We start from the raw sequence: 14,046 nt of genomic DNA on the forward strand, positions 1-14,046 counted from the left end.
GGTTTGTGTCACTGCCGATGGGAATTCTAATAAAAAGAATTAAGCTGCAAGACTGGCAGCAAGGCCAGAATTCATCCAGAGATTACAGAAATCAGGTCTGCTGGTGTTTGGCACCCAGCCAATTCAATAAGATTGATAGATTGTTGACAGTATCATACTCACAACAGTGGAGCTCATCAGAAGCATCCTGGCAGTCAGGTTCTCCATCACACACCCTGAGCCCGGGGACAAACTGCCCACTGTCACATCTGAAGTGGGACTGCCGGTCAGCTGGCAGAGAGTGCCCTAAAACATCTAGTTTAAAATAAACAAACACAAATGTATTAGCCCCAAATCTATCTAACTAACTAACTAACTGAGACAGACAGACAGACAGACAGACACACATACACACATACATACATACTACATACATACCTTGGATCAAGACTATCAGATGTATTTTATCGAATCTGACTTTTACTTTCGTATCTGCAAATGTCAGAAGTCGATCAAATACATCTATGATAGTCTTGATCGATCAAGACAGACAGACATTTAATTTTCATGCAAGACACATCCAGTTCAATTAAAGGTGTATATTCCCATAGCAAGCATTACTAATAGTGTAGCAAATACTCTCTTAAAGCTATAGCTTTAACTTTTTAACACTTTTTGTTTTATTAAACAAATATCACTTCAGCACATTTAGAGAGAGGGTCATTCATTTAATTTGATTGCGAGACAGAGAAACATGCATAACAGTTTGAACGATTGTATAGCGTCACTGTCACTTCCCTTCATCGGTGTTCATTCATTGAAGTCCATTCATATTTTCGTGTACGTTGTTATAATAAGTACTCAGGCACGCTCTTAAAGCTAGTCTCTGGCACGTGAAGTTGAGTCAATTGGAATGAAATAAACCAATGTATTATTTGAGAAAAACACGTTATAGAACTTAATAGTTTGACATGATGACAAAACGGTTACAATGTAACAGCAGTTGCAACTGCTGTTACATTGTAACCGTTTTGCTCCCGTGCATCGTCAACAACCATAACAAACACCAAGACGTGCAGCATATGAATACCTAGCCATGCATAATATAGATACTAGTCTTACCACAGACATTTAGACAGGTTATTAATACAAGAATGTGGAGATAATAAAATCCTCCAAGGTGTCCCATGCTCAGTTCTCAGCCCGGCGCGTTAATATGACGTAGGATAGTGTTCTGTCAATGCACTTTATTTACTGAAGTGAAGTTGTGTGATGACGCAATGACAAGTATCACGTGTGTTCTGTATCATATGTAATGTGTAATGTTGGGTTCAAACGGACATCAGTCGGTTTCTACAGTGGGTGAGACCAGACGGTAACATGATATCACCCCTGCACTGTCCTTGAAATATGATGTCCACCTCCTGTAGTGATTGGTGACACATGACACGTGTGTTTTCTTAAAGGACTGTTGACCATAAAAACAAATACTGTGGAGAGTGGTTCTCAAACATTTTCATGTCAAATTGATATGTATTTGGCCGTGGAAATGTTTGGTGCCCCAGAAGAGAAGATTTATGTTAAAAAAAAAAATCAAGCATATTGTTACATTCTTTCCCCAAAAAAGCAGCTGGACAAGCCACAATAAGTACACAACAGAATAGTTGCATTTGGTATCAATATTGAGCAAAGTGTCCTGATAAACAGTGATCATATCTGTATGCTTATGTAGACAAGAGCGAATCAATACATGTACTTGTCAAATCCTAAGATATATTGATACACCTTACGTGACCAGGAGGAGATATGATTCATAACATATATAGAAAAGAATATAAAGTAACATGATGTGAATAAGTACATAACAAAACAAAAGTTGCATCTAGGTATAGATGTTGGCCAAACAGTGTCCTGCTAAAGCAGTGACCATGCTTCTTTTTATTCTTAATCTTTTCTATATCCCCTCCTCCTGGGTGAGGTGACCAGTACTATAATATTCTCTGTATTTAATCAACTTGTGGTTTGATAATACCTGGTGTCATCTTGTTCTTAGAGCTCACTGCTTGTTCAGCCATGGTTCTCAAAGTGGAAGTCCAGGGACCCCTAGGCCCTAGGGTTCCTTGACTGGGTTCCAGAGGGTCCTCAGCTAAATGATTGATACTTAGGAACCAAATTGACGCTTACTGGTCTGTAAGCGTCTGGGGTTCCATGGCCTAAATGCATTCCAAACTGGGGGTCCTTGAAATGTAAGATTAAGAGTTGCTGGTTTAGAGGAATACTTCAAACTGAATCATCATCACTCACCACCACCCATAATAAAAGTTTGCAGTACTCCTAGTCATTTATCTGGGGACCCCATGGAACCCCCTTAAGGACCCCTGGGGGTCCCAACCCAAACCACATGATAAGAACTGCTGTGAAGCTCAACTGATAAAACATACTGTAGAAGCCCATATTCAAGGTTCATTGGATTGTGATATGAAACAAAGAATATTTCAATATTATATCGTATATCATAGCACAAAAATGACATGAAATAATTGAGATACCGGGATTCTTTTTCTTAACCCAATCAATAATTAACTTGTCTACAGTACTTGGCTGAAATCCAGAAAGTCAAACTTTGATACCCGGTTCCTGACTGTCCCATATCAACTGATAATTAATCATATCATGTATTTTTATTACATCATCATATAGCCATTTTCAAAAAAAAAAAAAAACATTAATGGCAACTAGCAACCAATACAGCAGAAATGTTGTTGACTTGATTGAAATGCTGTGGTTCTGACAGAATAGTTTGAGTATCCATTTCAGAGTTTACATCAGTGGTTCTTAAACTTTTAAGAATCCCCAAATAAATATGTATTTCTCTGCAGACCCCCATCAGAAAATATTTTTTGCCAGGAACCAGGTTGTCAATGTTACAAAAACATTCCACAATTCTTGTATTTTTTCAAGATTTTTTGAAAACAGCCAATGTATATACAGTGTGGTTAAACTGATCTTGATTCTAATAAGCAAATGTAGCTGGGGACCCCCTGGACCCCATTTTGAGTACCACTGGTTTACATGACACAAAACTTTAATGCAAAGCACACTGAGTTTACTTTGACTTAAGTCTGTACATTTTCGCCTGTAATGACAGAACCAAAATACAATAGACACAGGATTGATTGTGGTTAACCCATTAAAACTGGGAAAGCATCCGTCTCATTTTAGATTTTATAAGTTGGCTATTCAAAAATAGCAGATATACAATATACGAATCTGCTATTTTTGAACATTTTTTTTAAAATCTTGAGTGTGAGAGTGTGAGAACTACTGATTTAGAAGGTATTTGTAGAATCGGCCTCAGGTCTTAATGGGTTAAAGGTGCTACACATAAAATTGACCTGACTGGGCAAACAGTGAAAATACATTACAAATGAATGCAATTTCTTATTTTTACACATAACATACTTTATTAACATTTTATGATACAAGATTACACCAAAACCTACTATGCTGACTATAATAGGTCTGTCTTTGATGGTATTGCTGTTCAGAGGTACGGCTGGTCCGTGGAGAGCGTTGGTTCAATGTACACAGAACCAGGAGTCACTGCTCTCTTTGCTGGGACTTCAGGAGCTTCACTGAGAGAGAGAGAGAGAGAGAGATAATAACATGAAACAAATATACTCTAATTCTAAGTGAAAAAAGTGGAAAAACACAAAGTCTGAGTTATTCTTCGTTGTGAATCGTGTCTCGCATCGTGTAGGGCTGTCACGATTACAAAATTAACTCATTGACTGCCAATGACGAGATTTCTCGTAATTTTTCCAAGGCTTTACGATAGAGGGCACTTTTCCGCAGCCTGTGAATGATTATGATGATGATGAAGAGTCCACCCAGAAATCACGTGATCACAACAATATGAAGCTGGTTTCGTTTAGTGTTATAGGATTTATAAAAGGTATAATTTTCTCTGCTTTCTGTTGTTTTTGGCAAAAGTAAGCCACATTCAACTGCCCATAACTATGGAATGGATTATCCCAACGGCACGCTTTCCCCAACAGATTCTCCGAGACCCTCCTACGTCTTTTGAGGCGATCGCCGGGTTGATCGTAATATTCTATTATTTTTTCAAAGGTTAGTAAAAACGCTCAAAATGTTTCAACTCAGTCAGTTAAAGAGTTAAGTTAACGATTAATTGTCATACAAATAATTGCGATTAACGATTGAATTGTGTTTTGGGCATTGAACATTTGAACGTAATAAATAAAAAGTTAGCCTTTTAGGCCACGTAATCAAAAATTGCACAGGGCAGATTATTATGACAAATAACTTAAATATACAAATAAATGACTGACATATTTAATCATTTTATACTTTTATACTTGTAAGCTTGTAGATCTGCTATTTCTGCTTTTTTAATATTCGAAAATGTTTGAACATTTTTCAACATGGAAACGATATTGCAAAATAATTGTGATTATCTCAAATAATTGCGATTAGACGATTATCTAATAACTGTGACAGGCCTACCGACGACAAGCAACTAAGTATAAATAAGGTATTAAAGGGATAGTTCACCCCCAAAATGACCGTCTCAATGGGGTGACTAATCGATAGAAAAGTCATTTTGGGGGTAAACTATCCCTTTAAATACTTTACACACCGTGGGCGGTGATGAATAAACAATACAAAAAAAGCCGGCGAGTATTTTGCATCAAACCTACAGTATATAGTTAGTTTATGCTTCTTTCATACAGGTTGGATGATACCTTTATTCGCGGTAGAAAATCAACCTCGCTCCCAATACAAATTACGCTGCTTTATTGCCACGTAATATTCACACCTCCCCTCCTCACACCAGCTCTATGAAGGTATAGTGATCTTGTGTATTTGTTTTTTGTAACAAACACTCTCTAGCAATGATTGCTATGGGAATATTGAGCTATTTAACACTTATTTTAACAAACATATCTTGACGCAACATTAAATATTACCTAAAATATTAACATAATGACCAAAAAAAGCATGCATTAGAACAATATCAGTCACTAGAACCAGGGACGTGTGTTTTCAGTTAGTCTAAAGTGGTTAACGTGGAGTTTGAAGTTGAACGCGCTTACTGTATATACATTAGGAGGGGCGGCTGATCAAATGAATATCAATCTAAATCTAAATATTGAATCAAGCTACTTAAAAACTGTCTGGGGTGCACACAAACGCCAGAGTAGACGTTAAAATGTTTCTAAAGTGAAATACCCCTTTAACCCATAAAAAACAGAAAAGCATCTGTGTCATTTTAGATTTTAACTTTGGCTATTAAAAAATAGCAGATATACAAGTGCACAGCGCTTGTACATCTGCTATTTTTGAACATTTATAAAAAATCTTGAAAGTGTGAGAACTACTGATTTAGAATTAGAACGAAGGCATTTGTAGAATTGACCTCAGGTCTTAATGGGTTAAGTGGTTCTTCCAGAACAGTACCTTCCAGCAGGGAGGGCTTTCTGTGCAGACATGATCACTGTGGCAGGAACAGCCTCCCTGCGTCCGTCTCTGGTGTAGTAGTAGTTGTCTGAAAACTTGTGGCTCGGCCCCACGGGCAGTTTGGGAGCTGGCTGGGTCCTTAAAAGACAGGGCAACACATCATTCCAACCACTCGAACCCTTGCGCCCCTATTCTGAGGGAGAACATTCGTCCACAAATAGCCGACCTACAAGCTTACAACGTGTGAGCTTGTAGATCGAGTATTTTCGTCAAAGGGATTTGGTGCAGAGGGACAAAAGGAGTGGTCCAAGTATAAAGCCTGGGGGGATCCTGGTCAACTGTAAGGTTTAAGTTGATTTGGAAATTCAACTAATATGAAAAAGAAGGAAAAAAACAGTAGGCCTATGTCATTACATTTTAATTAAATAGGCAGTTGGGGTGCTGGCTGGCTGGGTCCTTAACAAGCACAAAGGAAATCAGAATTGGCTACGCAGCGCCCCCTGGTGCAACACACAGTTACTGAACAGTAATTGGCATCAACCTAGTTGTTGTGACTTCATGGATCTGTGAGATGTTCAATATATTCTACGTAGACTGGGATCAACTCATTTTGCACATTTCTGATCCGGTCTACTATCTACTACTAGCGAATATCATCAGGTGGCGGAAACTAAAGTGGAATTCGATATAGACTGTGTTCTTTCAAATTGATTCCCTTGGCACAGAGACGTCATCATTTTAGGGCCTACCCATAAACAGGTTAGATCTGAAATAAAATAAAAGAATAACTATAAATGTGAGTGTACCGTTTTATTCTAACTAACTTATAATTGTGTCTCCTTTGCTTGATGTTTTGTGTAAAGCACATTGAATTGCTGTGTTGTTGAAATGTGCTATACAGTACAAATACAATTGCTACTGGTGAGACAAGGCTACTCGATTCGGCATTCATGTCGAGGAGCAATAACATTGCGGTGCCCAAACGGTACAACCGGATATTAGGGAATAGGCGTAGTAGCCTAGAACGGATCACACTAGTCTGTTCGGAACGAAAACCAGGCTTTCCGCAGTGTGGAAAGATGGCGACGCAAGGTTACATTGTACTGTATGTATGAATTACATGCAGTTGAATAATTGTAATGATGACAATAAATAATATGTCACTAATCATGGACGTTTGTATTTCTGCAGTTAACTTGGTTAAAAACGTGTTCATGAGCCAAAATTTGTCATGCAAATGTCAGACCAGTTGTGATTTATATCACTATAGCTCTGGACACTTGTTCCATAAGTCCCACTGACTAGATATTATTAGCTAAAGAAAATAGAATTAAACTGTATGGACCCCCGGTTTGATATGCGCCCGGTATGGTGCGTTCTTTTTCAGTCTACACCAAATCTCTTTGCCCAAAATAGCAGATCTACAAGCTCAAAACGCGTCACTTTGTGAGCTTGTAGATCAGCTATTTTTGGCGAATGCTCCCCTCAGAATAAAGATGCTGGGGTTCACAGAGAGAAGAGTGTAATACTATCAAACTTGATCCTTGAAATTAATAGGGCTGACTTGAGAATCTACAATAGGTATTCTTACCGCTTATGTATCTCTCCGTATCGTAGCTGAAGTTTCGCTTGAAGGTCGTGCTGAAAGGAAAGACGAAAGGATGGATTAGATTAGTGGTTCTCAAAGTGGGCTCTGGGGATCCCCCCCAGGGGTCCTTGAGGGGCTTCCAGGGGGTCCCCATCCAAATGATTTATAGTTATGAACTAAATGGACCCTACAGGTCTGAAACTGGAAGCATTTGGTTCCATTTGTACACTCTCCAAGTTAAATTAACACCAACTGATTCTAGATTGGGGTCCCACCAGAGATTTAAATAAAAAGAAATAGCATCAAACTGGTGGTCCTTGAAATGGTAAAGGCCGAAAATCATTGGATTATATAAGACGTGTAATTAATAAGTTTAGTACCACTAAAGTCAAAACAAAAGGTTAATCAACATTAGAGTAAATAAGCTGTCTTGACTGTAAGCTGTGTAACTTAATGGTATCTTTACTGTAGCTCTAGCCTTAAAGGTAAGGTAAGTGATATTTTTTGGTTGAAACAAAAAGTATTTTGTTAAAAGGTTAAAGCACTATATTCTGATAGTAATCATTGCTATAGAGTGTTTGTTCAGTAACAGGAGTCTCCCCGTCTCTCCAGCTCTTTAATAAACAGAAAATAAATTTTCCGGTAGGTGTCAAAATCTCAGCCAATCAGGAGAAAGTACCCATTTTTAAAGCTTCATTTTTATGGTGTTCCAGTTCCAATTTTGTCTGCTCATTTCTTAGTGTCATCACTTCCAATTTCACTTGTTTAATCTATATCCTGATTGAGTTCTCTAATCTATCCTGATTGGATAAAATTGGAAATGAAACTGAAACTGAAACGAAAATGCATTTTCTGTTTTATAAAGAGCTGGAGAGACAAGGAGACTCCTTTTACTGAACAAACACTCTATAGCAATGAGTACTATCAGAATATAGAGCTATTTAACACTTATTTTAACCAAAGAAAATCACTTACCCTACCTTTAATACAAGACTGATCCAATGTAGCCATGGATCCAAGACGGTCATCTGTCATGACCGTCATGGATGAACTTCAACATAGTGTTTGCACTTTCTCCCTATTTGGCCTACATAAACGTCCACATTTCAAATATAAAGTGCTTACCCCATGGCCACGGATGTTACAATTCTGTACGGGCCCCAGAAGTATCCGTATCTTCCGTATTGTTCAATAAAAAAGCATTTTAATCCGATCGGTGGCCATTTTCTAATAGAGTTATAATGTATCAAGAGTGCAATACACCTCCCAACCAATAGGGTCACGTAGTTGAAAGCATATGGAGAAAATGGACCCCTATCGGATTAAAATGCTTTTTATTGAATAATACGGAAGATACGGGTACTTCTGAGGGAACGTACATAATTGTAACATCCGTGGCCATGGGGGTAGCTCTTTATATTTGAAATCTGAACGTTTATGTAGATGTACGACTACGGGGCGAATGTTGAAGTTCATCCATGTCATATAATATATGACAGTCTTGTATCTTGACTGATCCAAGGCTACTTTAGCTCATGTGTTGGGTTTGACCGTTTGAAATACCCCCTTGTACAAGCTAATATATAAAAAATATATATTCAAAACAACTCTAGTCTTGAGGTTTGAAGTGTGTCTATGATTTGTAAATATAATATCTTACCCCGGACAATAAGTTTCGGAGCCTCTGAATGATTTTAGTGGCAGACGCCATTGCTGCTGTTGTTGTGTGAAGGACACAGCTTTGATGCTTCCGTAGTGTTAAAACAGCTTTCTCAGCACATTACTGTCCCCTGGCGGTCAGGAGTAAAATAGCTACATCAAGAAGAACATTGGGACAATGGTTCTCTAGTCAGGGGTCCGGGGACCCTCCAGGGTCCCTGCTGGCTGCTGGGGTGCCTAGCAAAATGTGTTGATATAGCATCAAAATCAGTTTAAACAGTTTAACACTATATTGGCTATTTGAAAATAGCCAATCTAGTTATTTGCTATTTTCAAAACATTGTGACAAAATGTGGGGGGGGAAAAAATATATTTGAAACAACACAAATCCCTGGCACAAAATCTTTTTCAGATGGGGTCTCCAATCATATACCCCAGGGGTACATAGATCGATCTAGGGGTACATGAAATACAGTATATCTGTGATATTGATATACCATCCCAAATAACACTTCCAAAAAATACCTTGGTCTCATTTCCAAAAATAAATGCATGTGTATCAACAAAATTACATTAACACAATCTCTAAAATGCAAGGAATAATATGCATAGAGTATTATTATAGGCTACAAAATAACAGACAGTGTGTGAATGGATTGAGTGCATGCAGGCATACAGTAGGGAAAGGGAATACCAAAACGGCCCAAAACACAGTCGCCCCGTGGCAAATGCACTGTCATTTCACTCTCTCTATCTCTCTTGCACTCACGCACGCATGCACGCACACATGGTGTAACCTAGCATCAGCTGATGACCTTAATAACTACTTTTAGAAGTAGGGGAGCACATCTACACTGCTTTTTACCTACTACACCAAATCTCTTTGCCAAAAACGCGTTGTGAGCTTAGATCTGCTATTTTTGGCTAATGTTACAGACAGAATATAGATGCTAGGGATCAATCGGTTAATTAATCCTATTTGTTTTAGTGCTGCGCTCCCCCTCCACTACACCCCTGCTTGTAGTTTAGATAGATAAAAATGTTATCTACACAGATGCTTTCCCGGTTTCAATGGACCACCATTAGGCACATTTAATGGGCCTAATGGTGGTCCATTGAAACCGGGAAAGCATCTGTGTCATTTTGGATTTTAGGGTTGGCTATTCAAAAATAGCAGATATACAAGCTCACAGCGCGGCACGAAGCTTGTATATCTGCTATTTTTGAACATTTCTGAAAAATCTTGAAAGTGTTTCGAGGTCCTTGGCACAAAAGAAGTGTGAGAAATACTGATTTACTGTAGAAGGCATTTGTAGAATCGACAGGTTAAATGGGTTAATCCCAAACCATATGTTTACAAACCACCAATCTGGGAACCCAGAACCAAATGAGAAGGATAAACAGCGCCCTCTGCTGTTTGTACTATCTCACTTGGCTCTGGGACAATGACGACGTAGCACCCGTGCGCAAGGAAACCGGGGTTTTGGTCTGCCTTCAGCGTTTCACTTCCGGTGGTGCGACTATGTTTTCATTCCCACTAACAATATTTCTACACGGAACACTAACACCACTTCTCCCAGAGAACATGGATCGTTTTGGTTATAAGCCCACTTGTTTCTATGATAAAAGAGCAAGTTAAAATGTAAATATCTTTTCGTGGTTTTGTCTGCTCCGCGGGCGCTATTGTTAAATTAGTTTCGGTTGGTGTTTCGAGTGGGGAATGATCGGCGGACACGTAATTCCCGCCCACTACATTTGATTGGGTAAAGCGCGGCCTGCTTCCTGATCTGAAGGCACGCCCACTTGTAGCCCAGTGTGTACACGTTATGACGAACCTTCACGACAGATTCCAACGCAGAGCAGAATCTGTTCTTGAGAGATTAACAAACCACTGACACAGAGAAAGAAATACTTAACCGTGTAGAATTTAGATGGATGGTAAACTAATAATTAGCAAATATCTGTGCCGAAAATAGTAGATCTACAAATTAAACTCACAAACGCATTGCGGTTGCAATGCATTTTGAGTTTATAGATTTGACATTTTCTGCAAATGTTCCCAGGGATGCTAGGGTTTAAGTGGTTAACATGGCATAACGTAGAAGAAAATGATTGTTCAAACGATTATGTTCAACTGCAAAGTTATGTCCACCTTTGATTGTTACAATGCCATTTCTACAGTACAGCTCTGAATAAACTATTAATGTATGATGCACTACGATTACATGTTTGAAATAAAATGCCAACTTTGCATATAACTTATGAAACTACTGTATCAATCTTGCCAATAATACATATGTCCAATGTACTTAGATAATTTATGTAACATTAAAGTTCATTGAGGCATTTTATTTGTCCTTTATTTGAGTTAAGGTGTTTTTTGTTTTCAGGCGGCATGCTGATGTCGGTTTTGGAGCTTGCCCCTCCTGCTGAGTTGGCTCTGTAATTGGACCGGTCTATACCAAATCTCTTTGCCAAAAATAGCCAATCTACAAGCTCACAACGCATTACGCATTGTTGTTAGCTTGTAGATCGTCTATTTCTGGCTAATGTTCCCCCCAGAATATGGATGCTGGGGTTCAAGTGGTTAAAGGCCTATACACATTGTGGTGAAATAGCAAGCCTGGTGGCTCACTGTGTTGACATTCATATTCTTGACTTCAAGAATATGAAAACCATCAGCCAAATGGTGGTCTTGACCCACAGCTCTCGTGCCATAGAGATATGAAAGATATCAGTGATAACTAAATACTTAAGCTTATAAGACTTTTTTGTTTTACCTTCCATCAGTTTGATTTGATGGCTGTTTTAGTTTTTATTTTATTTCATAGTTGTTTTAGTTGTTTATTGAGTTGAGTTTTTGAGTTTATTTTCCAATTTGTGCTGACTTCGGGCATGTCTAGTCCATTTATGGGCACATCATATGACGATTTTGCACTGACGTCACGCATGTTTATTCCATGTGCATATCTGCGCACCTGCCACAGACAGACCCATAGACAGGCAATCTTCTGAATGGTACAATCTCAACTTTAAATAGTGCAGGCAGAAATCGTGTTGATGAAAACTGAGGACTTCTCTCATCCATGCTAGAACCCCATATTCACAGCAGCATTTCAATGGATCCCTACTGCGATATCTCGTTTTGACAAAAGACATCGCTCCTCTAGTAATGGCTATATCAAGCCTCATCACTTTCAGATCATTTGTCCAACACCAGCTCATCCCTGGGTTCATGTTTCAGATGCGGAAGCTTGCCAACTTTAAGATGGTGCTAGTCTCCGCTCTATTGTGGGTGACGCTGGACATCATCTTCGTCCTGCTCTACTTCAACAAGGAGGGAAGACTGCGAGGCGTTAGGCTGCAGGGCCCTGGGGAGGGAGGCAAGCCGGTGGTTATACCCAAGGAGGACCAGGAGAAGATGATTGAGATGTTCAAGATCAACCAGTTCAACCTCATGGCCTCGGATATGATCGCTTTAAACCGGTCCCTGCCCGATTTCCGGCCGGACGGGTGTAAGAACAAGATCTATCCATACGATCTTCCCCGCACCAGCGTGGTGATTGTGTTCCACAACGAGGCGTGGAGCACGCTGCTGCGTACCGTCCACTCAGTCATCGACCGCTCGCCACGCAGGCTGCTGGAGGAGATCATCCTGGTGGACGATGCCAGCGAGAGAGATTTCCTGGAGCGTCCGTTGGACAAGTACGTGAGCAAGCTGGAGGTCCCGGTGAGAGTGGTGAGGATGAAGCAGAGGTCTGGGCTCATACGTGCACGCCTCAAAGGAGCATCTGTCTCCACTGGACAGGTGATCACCTTTCTGGATGCTCATTGTGAATGCACAACAGGGTGGCTAGAACCTCTGCTAGCCCGCATCAGGCTAAACAAGAAGACTGTGATGTGCCCTATCATCGACGTGATCAGTGATGAAACGTTTGCGTATACTTCTGGCTCAGGCATAATGCTCGGGGGCTTCAGCTGGAAGCTCGTCTTCAACTGGCACTCTGTATCTAAGAAAGAGATAGAGCGCCGCAAAGGAGACCTCACGCTGCCCTTTCAGACTCCTACCATGGCTGGTGGCTTGTTCTCCATAGACAGAGATTATTTCCAGGAGATTGGCACGTATGACGAAGGCATGGACATATGGGGAGGAGAGAACTTGGAGATCTCCTTTCGGATTTGGCAGTGCGGTGGAACGTTGGAGACCGCAGCGTGCTCTCACGTCGGTCACGTGTTCAGGAAGGCCACGCCCTACACGTTCCCTGGAGGACAGTCAGAGATCATCCACAAGAACACTCGCCGCCTGGTGGAGGTCTGGATGGATGAGTTCAAAAAGTTCTTCTACATTATCACTCCGGACGTAGCCACGGTAGATTACGGCAACATCACTTCTCGTTTGGCACTGAGACAGAAGCTCCAGTGTAAACCATTCAGCTGGTACCTAGATAATGTCTACCCAGAATCCCCGATCCCCAGACACTACTACTCCTTTGGAGAGATCCTTAACATTGAGACCGGTCAGTGTCTGGACGACATGGCCCGCAAGGCGAACGAGAAAGTAGGCCTCATCAATTGCCACGGCCGAGGAGGCAACCAGGTGTTCTCCTACACAGCCAACAAGGAGATAAGGATAGACACCCTGTGTCTGGATGTGGCCAAACGAGACGGGCCCGTCATGATGATCAAGTGTCACCTCCTCAAAGGCAACCAGATGTGGGACTACGATCCTGAAAAGCTGTCCCTGATCCACGTCATCACTAACCAGTGTCTGGACAAGGCGAGTGATGAGGACAGTAAGGCACCCAGTATGAGAGACTGTACAAATGCACACTCCCAACAGTGGCGTCTCCGAAATGCTACACTACCAGAGATCTTAGACTGATCACCATACACACACGCTCTCACACACAGCAAGCCAAAGCCATGGCGAAAGGGAGGGTACTTGAAGGGCACTATATTTATTATTTTCCTTGATTTGTTTAGTTTTGTGCCTTTTTTTTGTTTATTAAATTGCATTGCAGATTTTGGAAATGAACTCTGGTACAGGACTGTGAGAGCCCCTCTTACAGTCCTGCAGTGGCAGATGTTACCCTCTAGTGTTGGTCCTTGGTATTTCACCCTTACAGACTGCCCGGTCAGAAGAAATACCATGGCAGTGTTACACTATATGAAATCCCCATGAAGGACCCAACAGGAAAACAGAATGCAACTGTCCTCGGCACAGATCTAGAGCGCATTTTCAGACCTTTTCATTTCAAGGACCACTAGTTTAGTTGGTATGCATTAGCCACGGACCCCCATTACAGATCTTTAATAAGGCTCCATTTGGTTTCGACAAC

At 40.5% G+C, this 14,046-nt stretch overlaps 3 protein-coding genes across 3 annotated transcripts in view; 1 reads left to right on the forward strand and 2 right to left on the reverse strand.

Moving 5' to 3' along the window:
- LOC308087682 (low-density lipoprotein receptor-related protein 8-like) overlaps positions 1–1,220 on the reverse strand; it is a 41,325-nt gene extending 40,105 nt beyond the window's left edge. The window contains exons 1-2 of the mRNA XM_080431743.1: positions 1,102–1,220; positions 163–294 (exon numbers count right to left, since the gene is read on the reverse strand). Of these exons, the coding sequence (XP_080287869.1) occupies positions 163–294; positions 1,102–1,168 (199 nt within the window). The 5' untranslated portion in view covers positions 1,169–1,220. The remainder of the gene's footprint in view (positions 1–162; positions 295–1,101) is intronic.
- A 2,196-nt stretch (positions 1,221–3,416) lies between these two features.
- ndufa7 (NADH:ubiquinone oxidoreductase subunit A7) lies at positions 3,417–8,805 on the reverse strand. The gene is made up of 4 exons (XM_080430356.1): positions 8,709–8,805; positions 7,052–7,101; positions 5,461–5,598; positions 3,417–3,614 (listed from the first exon to the last, which is right to left on the reverse strand). The coding sequence occupies exons 1-4, from the start codon at positions 8,757–8,759 to the stop codon at positions 3,524–3,526; spliced, it is 330 nt and encodes a 109-aa protein (XP_080286482.1). The 5' UTR covers positions 8,760–8,805; the 3' UTR covers positions 3,417–3,523.
- Positions 8,806–11,879: 3,074 nt separating this feature from the next.
- On the forward strand, positions 11,880–13,589 carry LOC308086954 (polypeptide N-acetylgalactosaminyltransferase 1-like; the record flags this gene model as incomplete). Its single annotated transcript, XM_080430596.1, has 1 exon — positions 11,880–13,589. One exon carries the CDS (start codon positions 11,880–11,882, stop codon positions 13,587–13,589), a length of 1,710 nt encoding a protein of 569 aa, XP_080286722.1.
- Positions 13,590–14,046: the final 457 nt, after the last annotated feature.

The sequence above is a fragment of the Gymnoscopelus braueri genome (assembly GCF_963280865.1).
Source record: "Gymnoscopelus braueri genome assembly, chromosome: 6".
In the NCBI taxonomy this organism is placed as follows: Eukaryota; Metazoa; Chordata; class Actinopteri; order Myctophiformes; family Myctophidae; genus Gymnoscopelus; species Gymnoscopelus braueri.